The sequence below is a fragment of the Syngnathus acus genome, chromosome 15 (genome assembly GCF_901709675.1).
Source record: "Syngnathus acus chromosome 15, fSynAcu1.2, whole genome shotgun sequence".
NCBI lineage: Eukaryota > Metazoa > Chordata > Actinopteri > Syngnathiformes > Syngnathidae > Syngnathus > Syngnathus acus.
In genome coordinates this window covers 560,124-573,430 of record NC_051100.1, presented here as the reverse complement: position 1 = coordinate 573,430, position 13,307 = coordinate 560,124, and the positions used below count along the sequence as shown (strand labels likewise).

At 45.7% G+C, this 13,307-nt stretch overlaps 2 protein-coding genes across 10 annotated transcripts; one reads left to right on the top strand and one right to left on the bottom strand.

Annotated features, from left to right (window-relative positions):
- The first annotated feature begins 2,362 nt into the window (after window positions 1–2,362).
- On the top strand, window positions 2,363–8,928 carry si:ch211-125o16.4 (neuroblast differentiation-associated protein AHNAK). Of its 2 annotated transcripts, XM_037271908.1 has the most exons (5): window positions 3,018–3,140; window positions 4,211–4,270; window positions 4,367–4,484; window positions 4,566–4,741; window positions 5,170–8,928. In XM_037271908.1, the coding sequence occupies exons 3-5, from the start codon at window positions 4,379–4,381 to the stop codon at window positions 8,695–8,697; spliced, it is 3,810 nt and encodes a 1,269-aa protein (XP_037127803.1). In that variant the 5' UTR covers window positions 3,018–3,140; window positions 4,211–4,270; window positions 4,367–4,378; the 3' UTR covers window positions 8,698–8,928. The 2 variants fall into 2 exon arrangements, with proteins under 2 accessions (XP_037127804.1, XP_037127803.1); XM_037271909.1 differs by lacking the exons at window positions 3,018–3,140; window positions 4,211–4,270; window positions 4,367–4,484; window positions 4,566–4,741 and adding an exon at window positions 2,363–2,373 and having other exon boundaries at window positions 6,947–8,928.
- On the bottom strand, window positions 8,819–12,053 carry edaradd (EDAR-associated death domain). 8 transcript variants are annotated; one of them, XM_037271924.1, is made up of 6 exons: window positions 11,749–12,053; window positions 11,492–11,600; window positions 10,963–11,039; window positions 10,658–10,700; window positions 10,049–10,116; window positions 8,819–9,601 (listed from the first exon to the last, which is right to left on the bottom strand). In XM_037271924.1, exons 2-6 carry the CDS (start codon window positions 11,535–11,537, stop codon window positions 9,164–9,166), a joined length of 672 nt encoding a protein of 223 aa, XP_037127819.1. In that variant the 5' UTR covers window positions 11,538–11,600; window positions 11,749–12,053; the 3' UTR covers window positions 8,819–9,163. The 8 variants fall into 8 exon arrangements, with proteins under 8 accessions (XP_037127819.1, XP_037127820.1, XP_037127817.1 ...); XM_037271925.1 differs by having other exon boundaries at window positions 11,492–11,576; XM_037271922.1 differs by having other exon boundaries at window positions 11,753–12,052.
- Between the last annotated feature and the right edge of the window lie 1,254 nt (window positions 12,054–13,307).

The following is a 13,307-nucleotide window of genomic DNA, read 5'->3' as shown; positions in this document are numbered from 1 at the left end:
GTTTGACAGCATTCCCATGTGAACACACGGCTTGACTCAAATTTGACAACTTCCGCCTATTCAACACTCCGGACACGTTCTCAAAATACATTGCGTGAATCACTGAATCGGTATCGCTACTGTCTGAGGAATTTGTCAATTATTTTAACATTTCGGTTTAGATTTTGTGTAAAATCATAGCTTGAGTGGGGCTATATTTAATCATTTTAATCTAATCTTTATATATATTTAAATATATTATTAATAGGTCATACTATATTTCAATTTGAAACAATAGAAAATATGTCTTGCCAAATCCTATTGCTTAGTGCCACATACATCCCTACATTGGGATGTTCTGAACCTCATCTTAAAGACAGTATCGTGGCAAACAATTCTCTTTGACTTGTCATTCAGGATGTTGGTGACAGTTACACAAATGAACTCCTAGTGCTGCTAAATAGACCTTCTCCTTAGCGCTTACTAATGAAACACTTGACTCCAAAAGAGCCAAGCAAGCAGCAGCAGCAGCAGCAGCAACGATGTATGTAATCCTTGACATGCTTTCATTGTCCAATGAAAGAGCTTGTCTTCAGGGTATGCTAAAAGTCTGACCAAAAGAGTCCGATTTTGGCTCTGATCTTTCTTTCTCTGCGAGATTTGCAGGTTCTACCTGGGGTATTTTTCAGGTACCTACACTCTATAAACGTCGACTAATAAAGTGGCTCTGGAAAGAAAGCTCGAGTGGAGCCACAGCTGGACCTCGGTTCAAAACAAACCGTCCAATCGCATTTATTTGCCGAGACCTATCATTCGGGACTAAATCCGTTTGAAATAACACCGAAAGACATCGAGTCTTGATTTAAAAAGAAGACCTTTATTTATCGATCGGTGTTTTACGTACTCTTTGCCGTCGGTTTGCTCCCAATTGCCCTGCCTTGCTGCAAATGACTCCTTCGCGAGTACTATGATGATGAGTCTGGCTTTCCAGATGTATGCTATGACTCTAACATAAATGTTAAATTGCAAATGGTGCCCATGGCAGGGTCAAACAGGCCCAAGGGGAGGGACCTGACCTTGCACATCTCAGAACTCCTGATGAAAAACAAAAGCATGTTTTCCCTCAGCCAGACGTGGAGGCGGGGCCAAATGACAATTGCCTGGAGGTTCAAAAGTGAGGTGCTTTTCTGTGATGTGCTGTGGCCAAGGCAGTATCTGTCCTCACTGCAAAGTGACACAGACCAGAGAAGTGAATTGAATAATGACTCATTTTTCATCCTATTTTGAGCTCCCTGGTTGGGCAGCAAAATAATGACAGAGACGAAATTCTGGTTGAACAACTAATGTAAATGTAACATTTAGCGGTGACAGTGTGCCGACCGACCCTGTTTGTTGCGCACTGCTCCCCTGCACACATTCCGAGAGACAAATTCTCAGCATACGCTACTGTCCTGGTCTGTTTGTTCCAAGGTCTTTGACTTCTCATCTTAGCAGGCTTCATTTGTTTACGCTCGCGCATCAAACTGTTGCAAGAGTGGACTATATAAATGAAAGGCACACCTCAAACACAAATAGCTTCTTTCTCTTGGGTTGCAAACGTCATTTCTGTGCACAAACGACTGAAGACTGCTCCGATGGGAAGCTCAGAAGAGCAGAACCAGAACAGTTAAATCGTGATCCAAGCAGAATCATTTCAACATTTTAATGAACGCACCATGCTATGTTCTTTGACTTTTAGCGAATATTTCAAATAGTCCCGATTATCTGAGCCGATTGGTCACATTCTGATGAGAGCGAACCTTCTCAAATCACGTCATCTGAACGAGGAGCCGAAGGGCAGAAACCGAACGCGCAAATTGCTCAACATCATTTACATAGCCTGTTGTGCACATGCCAAGACGAGCGGCCCGCCCCTCCCACACGCCAAATCTTCTTCAAGTCAAAGTGCTTCCAATAAGGCCTAAAATGGCAATCATTAGTATCAAATGACACATTTATATTCAAGGCTTAACTCCAAATCAAATGAAATGGGATACTAGGAGCTACAATACAAAACACATCCGATATTGTTACATTGCGATCCTACAAGTACAAATGCAAAAAGGCGTCATTCATTATTTTTGGACATGAAAGAATGATCAGTATCCTATCCTTGCTGTGACTTGAGTCAGCTGTCGTTTGACTTCTTTCCAGCGAGCCCAAGGCCTCCGCCCTTCTCCACTCATTTGTCAGTTGGGCAGGGTAGTGACTCACACTCTTGAGCTTAATGTGCATCTTAGCAAGAAAAGCTGACTTTTGTCAAAGTAACTGTGTGGATTGCATCATTCAACTGGGCCTTTGCGTGCGTGCGTGCGTGCGTGCGTGCGCATGCAAGTCAATACGACAAATGCTAACGTTGATTTCCATAGTTCCAAACGGTTCCTAGTTGTGTTGATCAAAGATTTCTGGTATTTTTCTGCCCAAATGCGCTCATTTGAGCAAACACAATTCACTTGTCACTCACTCTTGGGTTCAAATGACTTGCTTTCATGTACATGCATATACGAGATGGATGGACGGACAGATGCTACATGACATAGTGGGTGATTGTCACCTCAGTTATCTTGGTGTTTTGAAGACCTTCCTAAAGGGTATGCTGTACCGCCACTCCTTGGGAAAAAAAACGTAATAAGGGGATTGAAGCTTTGCTATGCAGTAAAAACACAAGTGCAGTCACATTGAGGCAGCCAAAATGTCACAAAGGTATTGTTGAGAAAGCTATTGATGCAAGTAGAAAGAAGGGTTTGTGTCATTCTCCCGAAACCTGGTTGGTCCAGTTCCAAAGGAGTGGTGTGTTTCTCTCGGCAATGGCTTTTTCTCTGGGTGCTTCTCGTCTGGTTTCGACTGCCAAAAGGCCGGCATTTGCCTCTCTCCAACATGCTTGTCAACTGAGGTGTGTGCGTGCGTGCGTGCGTGCGTGCGTGTGTTGCAATGGCACAGGGGGCATGAGGAGAGGCATTACTGGTGCAGTCCAACCTGTTCTCCTGGTTGTCATCCAGCTTGTAGGCATTTAACTGGCAGATTCTTCCCATCCTTGTGACAGAGCAGACTCGACACGCTAAAGAGGAGACCGACCTCGCTGGGCTTTCCTTAGGTGGAGGCGTCCCAGGAAGCAGTACACAGTGAGTGCGCAGATTAGCTCAAAGGAATCCCATCATGACTTCATTGTGAAGAGGCAGGCATTTGATGCACATTATGTCATTCAAGAGTCGATAGACTCTTTTGTACACATGCTGAATTGTCGTCATCGTTGTATATAGTATGTATGTCTATATATAGAGAGACTTTTTTTTCAGTGCAGTCACTGAAAATGTGCAAATGCACAAGAACAGAAACATTCGACGATTGACAATATTTTCATGTTCAATACTTTCTCCTGTATGCCTGCTATGCTCTATAGTTCTAAATACATTGATCTTCTTCATTTTTGGCAGATTTATAATCTTTTATACAGCTGATAGATTTCAGCAATTGCTGTGATGTGTGACAAGCTAAAATATTTGTGACATCAGGCAACATCTTTTGTCCCTTTTTCTCGACTGATGTTGCAATGTACCTTGTTGAGTTTACATGCGGGCGGGGGGGGGGGGGGGGGGGGGGTTGACAGACGGACAGACAGACAGACCCACTGTTATGTGGCGGAATGCACGTGTGGATCAGTGCGGCATGCGCATGGGGGAATGTGAACCGACTGGTCCGCATGCATGCATGCATTCTCCTCCAAAGGAAGGCCTCAGATTCTTGAGGTGCGCTGTTGGCGGCGGCGGCTGTTGTTGTTGTTGTTTCGGTGTCTCGTCCAACGCCTGGGCTTAGGAACACTGACCACGCATAAGCAAAATGGGATGAGTCCTGATTTCCAACAGTGATCATTGGCTTTCTTTGAACTGATGCATGGACATTGCACACGTATTTAGAAAATTCTATACACATCTTGGTAGCATGGAATCCTTGTCCTAAAAGAACCTGTCCAGGAGCTATGTAGTTATGAAGTTGGATTGTATCCACTCATTGTTTGATGTACATTAGGTAGAGAATTTGTCAACCTGTACTTCTTGTCTTGATCTTCACATTTTTGTCTATGAATTATTCTGGTAGAGGACCAGCACACAGTAGAACGCTTGACTAATACTTTTGAATCCATTTTATGCAAGCGCTATTTATATTGTTGTTGGTTATCTACTCTGTTTTTCAGAGCTACATCTGCAGAGCAGCTTCCGTGGCATGTCTTTCTAAACGCACCTAAGATATCACGGTGAGGAACAGGAACCGACTCGGATAATCCGACGGTGAACATTGCGACGTTTGAATCTCGGAAACAAGTCTCATTGTCCATTCCTTTGTAACCAAGAGTGCGGACAGCATGAGTGGCTTTTCCGAAAGCCTAATGGTGGAGAACGCTGGGCGAGGAGCGCTCGTCGGAAGGATCCCGGACGGCACGTTTGTCGGATCCAGCGCTGGGCAGACAGGTAAGCGAGTCGGCAAATGTTAATCCGGACGTTCACGTGACCCGTTTGAAGGATTTGAGACGACTTTTCAATTTCTTTCAGGGGAAGATGTTGTAGCAGCCACCATACACCTGGACCACCTCAGCCAAAATGAAGTGCAGAACATCCTGAGAGCACTGCAGCCATATAGCAACAACATGAAGGTGGTGACAAAGAAGGAGCTCAGCGCCGATGCCAGCCTCAGCTCCGAGGGATTAGGCCTTCAAGGCCCACCAGAGGTAAATCTTCTCATTTCAATTGGAAATCAGTAGGTAAGCTGGGTGATCGATTCAGTTACACAATCGCATCCTGTATTGTTGTTAATAATTGAAATATAGCTCTTGTAATCAATGAGCTAGTATGTGCCAATTTCATTTTGGTTAAAAAAAAAAGTGGGTTTTCCATGATATGTATGTCTCCTGAATTGAAAAATTGTCGCTGATATAAAAAAGAACTCCAATTGATCATTCGTTACATTGTTGTATTTGTATTGTTAAATAAAAGCCCTGCTCCAGGTCTCTGGGTTTAACCTGCAAAAATATTGCTTCTCATATCCAGACAGTTGCTCCTCAAACGAAAACCTTCATGAGCAAAACAGTGATGCAAAGAAGACCACAATTGCTGTTTGTCTGGAAATAATTGTATTTCTTTTCTGTTGAATCAACAGATGCTCAGTGGTGACTCCGTCGAGAGCAATCTGTCTACATCATCAGCTGAGAACCATCTTTCTTCTCTTGATAGCATGAGAGCAAAGTTACATGCCTCTCAGACCATTGGGAGTGAATACAATGAGGTTCCCAATGTGAATCTCACTGCACCGTCAGCTGGTGCTGATGCTGGTGCTGGTGCTGGGGCTGGGGCTGGGGCTGGGGCTGGGGCTGGGGCTAGGGCTAGGGCTGGGGCTGGGGCTGGGGCTGGGGCTGGGGCTGGGGCTGGCTTTACGCTATCCTCCCCTGCAAAAGTTGGTCCAGATCTTGATGGCACCCTCACAGCACCCAAAGTCAGTTTGGCCACTCCCCAGCTCAACAATCACAGTGCTGCTTCACTTGATATGGACAAAGCACAAGTCAAGTCAGGTAACCTCCATTACAAAGCTCCGCACTTTACAATGCCAAAATTTGATGTACCTGGGGTCAAAATACCACAAGTAGATGGTGGTCTAAAGCTTCCCTCTGTTAATGGAGGAACAAAGGGCCTTCATCTCTCTTCACCCAATTTAGACATGAATGGAACAAATGTAGATCTGAATGGACCAAAAGTGGATTTCAATGCTCCTGCTGTTAACTTGGGAAATGCTGACATTGGCGTATCATCAGATCCTTTCAAGCGGCCACACCAAAAGTGGAAGCTGAAGAAGCCCAAGCTTCATGGTGCCAAAACTGATCTGGACTTTGATGCACCAGTCCCCCAAGTGGCAAATGTGAACTTGCCAAATGCTGACCTTAAAGGCCCTGATTTAGACATTCAACAGCCGCATTTCGATGGACTCTCTGGTAAATTTGTCTGGCCTCATTCTAAATGGAAGAAAGCCAAACTCAAAGGCCCAAAGGCCGACTTAGACATACACCAACCTGATGTGCATGTGTCAACTCCAAAGTTTGAAAGTGGCATTCATGCTCAAGTGGACCTCCCAAAAGCTGACTTAAAAGGTCCCAGTTTGGATGTTGAGACACCACATGTTGGCCTTGACGCTCCATCGGTGAAAAAAAACTGGCACCTGAAGTTGACGAGACCCAAAGTACCTGATGTTAAACTGGACACAGATGTGAGTACACCAGACATTGGCCTTGATGGTAATATGAGTGTACCAGGAGTTGTTGACCTGAATTCACCCAAACCTGGTTTCGACGTGAATGCACCAAGTGTGGACCTTGATGCTCCGTCAGGTAAAATCAGGTTCCCAACTCTGAAAAAGTTCCGGCTTGCCGGACCCAAGGTGAAAACCCCAAGTGTTGATCTTGACGCTGATATGAAAGCCCCTGACCTTAAACGTTCAACTTCACAGCCATCGCTTCTGGCCCCCGATCTGAATTTACCTAAAGCTGACGTTAAAGTGCCTGATGTCGATGCATCTGGAAAAATCAAATGGCCCACTCTAAAAAAGCCCAAATGGTCTCTGTCGGGTCCAAAGGTGAATGGTCCAGATTTGGATGCTCGTGTTTCTACATCTGACCTGAGTCTCACCTCTCCAAAGTTTGACGGTGAGCTGACCGCACCGGATCTAGAAGTAAAAACTGCTGAATTGAATGGACCCAATTTAGACCTCAACGGTCATGCCCCATCTGGAAAATTCAAATGGATCAAGAAACCCAAGTTTGGTACGCTGATGGGTCTAAAATCTGATGTCGACGGTGAGATCAAGGTGCCAGATGTGGAGCTCAAGACACCTGATGTCAATTTAACCACACCGGATGTTGATCTTTCGCCAACAATTCAAGCTCCAGACCTCAATTTCAGCGGCCCTAATTTCGATCTCCACACGCCCGCTCCAAACATTGACCCAATTGATGGCAAAGTGAAGTTCCCAAAAATTAAAATGCCAAAATGGCCAAAAGTCAAAGGCTCCCCAAATATTGATGCCAATGTTGACGTTCCTAATTTAGGCGTGGATACGCCCAAAGTCCATCCAAATGCACCTGATCTGTCCTCGTCGACACCAAAGCTCGGAGGTAGTCTTGATACATCTGATGTCAATCTGCAGTCTCCGGAACTTTCGAGCGGGCATTTCAAGTTTCCCAAACTGAAATTGCCAACATTGTCAAAGGTCGGAAAGCCTGATGTTGATATTGATGCGAATGTCAAGGGTCCACAAGTCCATGTGGCTCCTATCGCTACAGATCCAGCAGACTTGAATATTTCTGCTCCCAATATTGCCGGTGGTTTTGCTGCTCCAAATGCAAGTCTCCCTCAAACAGATTTCAATGGTGCACATATAGCCAATGCTGATTTCGGATTACCACGGTTGAATCTTTCTGGCCCTCAAATGACAAACTCGGGGCTGGACATGAACCTGCCCCAAACAGATGTTAAGGGACCCAGTCTGCATCTGCCTACGGTACCCCACGCCGACACGAAAGAGCCGGACCTGAGCCTTGGAAACGTCCACGTGGCCAACGTTGGCACCAAATTGCCAAACGCTACCTTGGAAGCGCCTGATGTCGGGCTCAATAGTCGCGTACCAGATGTGGGTATCGACTTGCCGAGCGGAGAGCTTAAAGGCCCGGATGCGCAGTTGAAAAGCCCAGTCGTAGGCTTGGATTCCCACAGGGGGGACTTTACCTTGCCTCATTATAAGCTTCCAAAGCTGGATCTTTCAAGCCCTGGAGTTGAACTTCCCAGTGTTCATCCCTCACTTCAGGCTGGACTGGACACACCCCGGGTGGACATACTAGGTACGCCGAAAGCGGATGCAAACATCTCGGTTCCGACAGTAGATTTAAGTGCTCCGAAGTTTGAAGGGAAGATGAAAGGAGCAGAAGTAGATGTGGAAGCTCCAAAGGTAGACACGGGACTTGAAAAACCCAAATTGCCACATTTTAAGGTTCCAAAACTAAGTTTCTCAGGATCCAAAAGTAAAAGCGTCAGTCCAAAGCTGTCGCTTGACGGCGAAATGTCTTCCCCTGAAATGAGCACCAACAGTCCTGACATAGCGATCAGAGCTGGAGATGCTGGAATCCAAGGTTCTCCCAAAAGTAAATTGAAGTGGCCCTTCAAATGGGGATTTCGATCCAACTCGCTGGACGAAAGCAACGCTGAAGCGGATGCTCCCAAATTCCGTTTGCACACTTTGCCCAGAAATTGCATTGAGAGCAAGAAAGAAACTCCAGATATCTTTAACCTGTCACGACCTGACCACGAGGCCAAGGATTATATTGTCAGCAAAGGAATCCGTTTACCGGTCCGGAACGCACCATCGAGAAATGGAGAAAGGGTAGACGTCATGGAGAGGTTGAGACTGGCAATGGGAAAAGCCCCGTCGTCAAACACCTCACCGACCGAGGAGAAAAGCGCCAGCCTGCAGGCTCTCCATGCCTCTGGAGATGCGGTCGACTCCGGTTTAGTTCCAGGAGGGACTTTGGAAGTGGAAAAGCCGCAGTACCCGCTGAGCTCGATCCGGCCGACGAGGCTAGCCCACGAAGCGGACGAAAGTAAAGTATCGTTAGGCCTCTCCAACATGCTGGGACTTGAGGTCTAGAATTCAGATTGAAATGAAAACTGCTCTTTCTCAAAACGATCCCTCTTATTTATATACAGTGTGTATGGATTTGTATCTTTTGTCAAAGATTGATCTACAAATGTGATCTACTTTCCTTGTGTACTGCCTTTTTGGACACTTGACGCTTTCCCTTTCAACAAGTAACATTTTCCTTTTAATGAAGTAACTGTGAATGAATGGGATTGAATAAAAACACCAGTATATGAATATGAAAAGATCCATCCAGTGATGATGACCATAATCTTGTTTTCAACTTGAAGTAAGCGGATGATTGTTTGGAACAATATTGTGACGATGAACTCTCTCGCCGTCACAACGTAAACAATTGACAGGGTTCGGAAATCCTCGTTTCCTCAAGACAAAGCTTTTGATCACTTGTCGCAGCCCTAAAAAAGGAAGGCGGCTGCTGCGAAAGAACAAACAGGCAGGGCAGGGCCAAAGGAAATCAATGAGATTGCCGCCAGCGTGACGGCCAATCCTTTTCCATCCAGCTCTGCAACAATCGCAGCACGTCCATCCGCTGGTAAAAGCGACACAGTTCGGTGAGCTCGCTGACCGCTTTCTGGTTGTAACGCAGCAGGAACTCCTGGGTGGGGCTGTGGGACAGAGAGCCTTGGGTCCGGTACTCCAGCAGGGCCAGCTCGTCGTAGCTCATCCCCCAGCGGCTGGCAAAGTTCTTCCAGTTTTTCACAGCGCAGTGGTTGGGGTCCAGCTTGAGTCGCAATGAGTCCAGAAGATCTTTGTCATTCAGGAGGTCGCTGATCTTGGGAGGTGGTGCAGGAAGCCAGCACCTTTCACAAGGGAGCTTGAGCTGTAATTGGACTTCTTTGGGCTGCTCCGTACCCGCTGACGTCGACGTTGGGCAGGTACATTCTTTTACTGGCTGTGACCAAAAACACAGTGGATACAAATGATTCACACAGATATTATATAGTCTCCTTCATGCCCTATTATTGACATGCTTTAAAAACATGTAGCCAGGTCATAAACAATATAGGCCTTAAGTGCATTTCGCCGCTAAAAAAAGGAGATTGGCAGCCCGTTTCGTCTCCTTAAATCTAACATGCCAATCAATCAATCAATCATTTCATGCTTGTAGGATGAAGATTATTCCTTGAAATAGAATTGATAGAGAACATTTCTTTCCATCATTTTATTACGTTCACCCGACAAATGGTGGTGGGCTACTAAATGTGTTCAGTGCTGTTTACTGTTCGCCCACTGGGTGATCATGGAGTCAAACCGGAAAGGCGCTTTTGCAACTTTCCTGTGGGGTGGAACTAAATGGGTGAAAGATCGCTTATGATGCAAAGCGTTCAGTAATACTGACCTGCCTTATTCTGTCCGAGGGCTTCAAGTATCCAGAGGGCATGGAGCTCAGGTGGAGTGTCACAGCATCTGGCCAACACACTTCTTATCAAACACTGGATTTCAACATTTTTCGCTGCCCACATTTTCCGCAGTTGATATCCAAAGCAGCTCATTTGATTCTCACCAACAATATATATATATATATATATATATATACGTATATATATATTTTTTTCTTTTTTCCCCAAATGACCTCTGTCTCTCATCCAGGATGAGAATCTTGTCACTTCTCCTTTGAGATGCCGCCACCACTCTAGCGGTATCAAGTTTCACACAACAGAATGGGTGAGGCAGGAAGTCAGAAAACGCTATTAAAAAGATGACGGGAGAATATGCTCCTGACTAGCACTGAGCCGCGATACGGGCATTGCTGCTGTGACGTTTGCCGACCGTTCCGGGATGTGGGCCCAAGTCAGCGCTTTGCCATGAACCCACAAATGGAAAATGCTTGAAATACGTATGATGACTCGAAAACACTTATTTGCCATGAGCTAGCTTAAGCATCCCAATAGATTGGAGGTCAACAAGCTTCCCATAACCAGAGCATTGTGTTGCATGACGTACTTACCGTTAGGATCAGTCACTTGCACCGGGTGATTGGCTTCTAAAGACTGCGACAGAAAAAAGGAAAGAGCAGTTAATAATAGGAAAATGAAAGCAACTAAAACTAAAGAGCCCTTTTGTGGAAGCCTAAAATGCAGCCCGACACACATAATGGGACTGTGCAAAGGCAGCATGCTGGAACTTGTTCCTCACTCAGCCCTCGTGTGCTTGCAGTCGTTTTACAGGACGGATATGTGCATAAGAACGGATATGTGCATAAGATAAACAAGAAAGGCTCGAGTAGAGAATGAAAATGAAAAAGGTACTCACAAACTGAGCCACAAAGGTGGTGGTGGTGGTGGTGGTGGTGTCCGTGTCCTCCACCGGCTCTGAGATGATTCCTTCTGCTTCCAAACACACCAAGGTTTGCTCAAATTGTGCTCACCGTTACGCTTTTTTGATCAACTGCAAATCAAGTGAAGTCCGAGTCTGGGCTGCTCCCCGCCCGAGCTCGAGTTCAAACGACTCGTATCTTGAATCCTCTTTGCCCGTTGTAACAAATGAAAATGCCATGAATCTGTTCCATCCTTCAGAAAAAATATCTTTTGCTCAAAGTGTCATATATGTCAGCACGAGTGCTTCAACACAACATTAGCAGGATAAGATGTCCCTTTGAAATGCACAATCCGTGTATCGTGCCGAGACATGACACAAAGGGATTGAGCCCGTTCAAGAGCGTACAAGCAGTCTGACTTTACACATCAAAAAAATGGCTCCGTTGAGACTAGAAAAGCTGATCTTGTTCATTTAATAAAGCAGCTTTTCCCAACTATGTGCATTTGTGATCCGTGCCACTTACCAAATGGTTCTTTGCATGCTTTCAAAGTGCTCATTCTTGAAGCCATCTCCAGTTGAAAGTTGTTGCTGCCTGCCTGCCTGCCTGCCTGCGTGGCTGCCTGCCTGCCTGCCTGCGTGGCTGCCTGCCTGCCTGCCTGCGTGGCTGCCTGCCTGCCTGCCTGCGTGGCTGCCTGCCTGCCTGCCTGCGTGGCTGCGTGGCTGCCTGCCTGCCTGCCTGCCTGCCTGCCTGCCTGAGTGGCTGCCTGCCTGAGTGGCTGCCTGCCTGCCAGCCAGCGGCTGCACCCTTGAGCAAACCAGCCCCTTCCAAACCAACAGGTAGGTAAGCTCTGATTTATGCTCCTCTAAAATGTTCAAAATGGAACTGAGTGGGAGGGTCCTCCTTCCCAAGACAATTGAATTGCTCCTGAGCTTTGAAGAGAGACACTTTTGGAAGTGAGGCGAGGCACCTCACCCTCCTAAACAAATTGTGAAAGAAATGAAGATTGTTTGAGGAGGAGAAGGTGAGAAAAGACAATAGAAATGTTATCGCAAGTGCATCTTTGATGAGTCATTTCTTTTTCTCCTTCCTTCCTTCCTTCCTTCCTTCCTTCCTTCCTTCCTTCCTTCCTTCCTTCCTTCCTTCCTTCCTTCCTTCAGGATGTCGTTAACGTTAGTCAACTGCGGGCATGTGAACTCATCCGACTTTTCGGTGTGCTCTTGCAAATTCTACCGCCTGTGCTAAGTTCCAGTTGTTGGTGTAGAGGACAGAGGCAGGTGAGGAAAGTCACAGGTGAACAGCTTCGGGGAACTGAGGAAGCTACACATTCTTTGCGTGTGTATACATGTTGCCGTTGCTGCCTTTTTATTATGTTTTAAAAGTCTTTACTGTATACGCACGCCTTTTGCGGTGCTTTTCTATCTGAAAGGCCTTCTCGAGTTTTTGGAGCAAAAATGAGAGATGACAACAACCGAAGAGTTTTTACTCCACCGAACTTGAGACCTTGAATTGCTTTAGATCATTTTCTTTCTTTATTCACCCTCCCCATTGCACGCTTCATTCTATAGGCCACAATCGCAGAGAGAACAGAGGGTGTGATTTACCGAAGTCAAATTCCTTGTTTGGCACGCTCAAACATGGCGAATAAAACCTCTTGAATCTTGAATCATGGTCGTATGCACTGGCTGGAGCTCGGTTCATGATTTATTCAACCTCAGGTTTTAGATATCCCATTTCCAAATCTGCCTTGGCTATTTGGCGTTGGAGCTAGACTTTTTACAGTTTCTTCGCTGACAAAAAATAACAAAGCAGCAGTCAGCATTTGGAGCTCAGTCCATTTGCACGTAAACTAAGATGATTTCTTATGTTGCTGTATGTTGAGCTATTTGGCTCATCATCTACCTCGTTGTCCGCCTGAAGTGCATATTTATGTCATTTCTGTGAGTAGTATAGAATAAACACGTCTAACTATAAAAATGTTACAATTATTTTCATTTCCAGTTTCGCGGACCACATGCAGTACCGCCACGGACCACTATAGGGCCGCGAACCCCGTGTTGGCAAATATCATAAACTAATCGTATTACAAAAAATAAAACCAATTAAGGCATTGACATCCAAAGTAATTCCTAGGTTACTAAAGAAAGCATTGCAAGATACCGTAAAAGATTCTGAAATGACAAACGGAAGAGGGGGAAAAAGAAAAAATGCTCATTTGGTTAACTTGACGTCCCTCCTTTGTACGTCATTGTGTTAGGGTTGGTTATTCGACTCTTTTCTTCTCATATCGCGGCCTTTGCATTTTCGTCTCTTTCCTCTACTGCTTTACGAACAAGCTGGT

What these genes read in the sequence shown, in the direction of transcription:
- si:ch211-125o16.4 (XM_037271908.1), top strand. Translation starts at nt 4,379, where the DNA reads ATGAGTGGCTTTTCCGAAAGCCTAATGGTGGAGAACGCTGGGCGAGGA. An exon ending in ATCCAGCGCTGGGCAGACAG is followed by an intron (nt 4,485 to 4,565) that starts GTAAGCGAGTCG and finishes AATTTCTTTCAG; the next exon opens with GGGAAGATGTTGTAGCAGCC. An exon ending in GCCTTCAAGGCCCACCAGAG is followed by an intron (nt 4,742 to 5,169) that starts GTAAATCTTCTC and finishes TTGAATCAACAG; the next exon opens with ATGCTCAGTGGTGACTCCGT.
- edaradd (XM_037271924.1), bottom strand. Translation starts at nt 11,537, where the DNA reads ATGGCTTCAAGAATGAGCACTTTGAAAGCATGCAAAGAACCATTTG. An exon ending in AGCATGCAAAGAACCATTTG is followed by an intron (nt 11,040 to 11,491) that starts GTAAGTGGCACG and finishes TGTGTTTGGAAG; the next exon opens with CAGAAGGAATCATCTCAGAG. An exon ending in CCACCTTTGTGGCTCAGTTT is followed by an intron (nt 10,701 to 10,962) that starts GTGAGTACCTTT and finishes TTTCTGTCGCAG; the next exon opens with TCTTTAGAAGCCAATCACCC.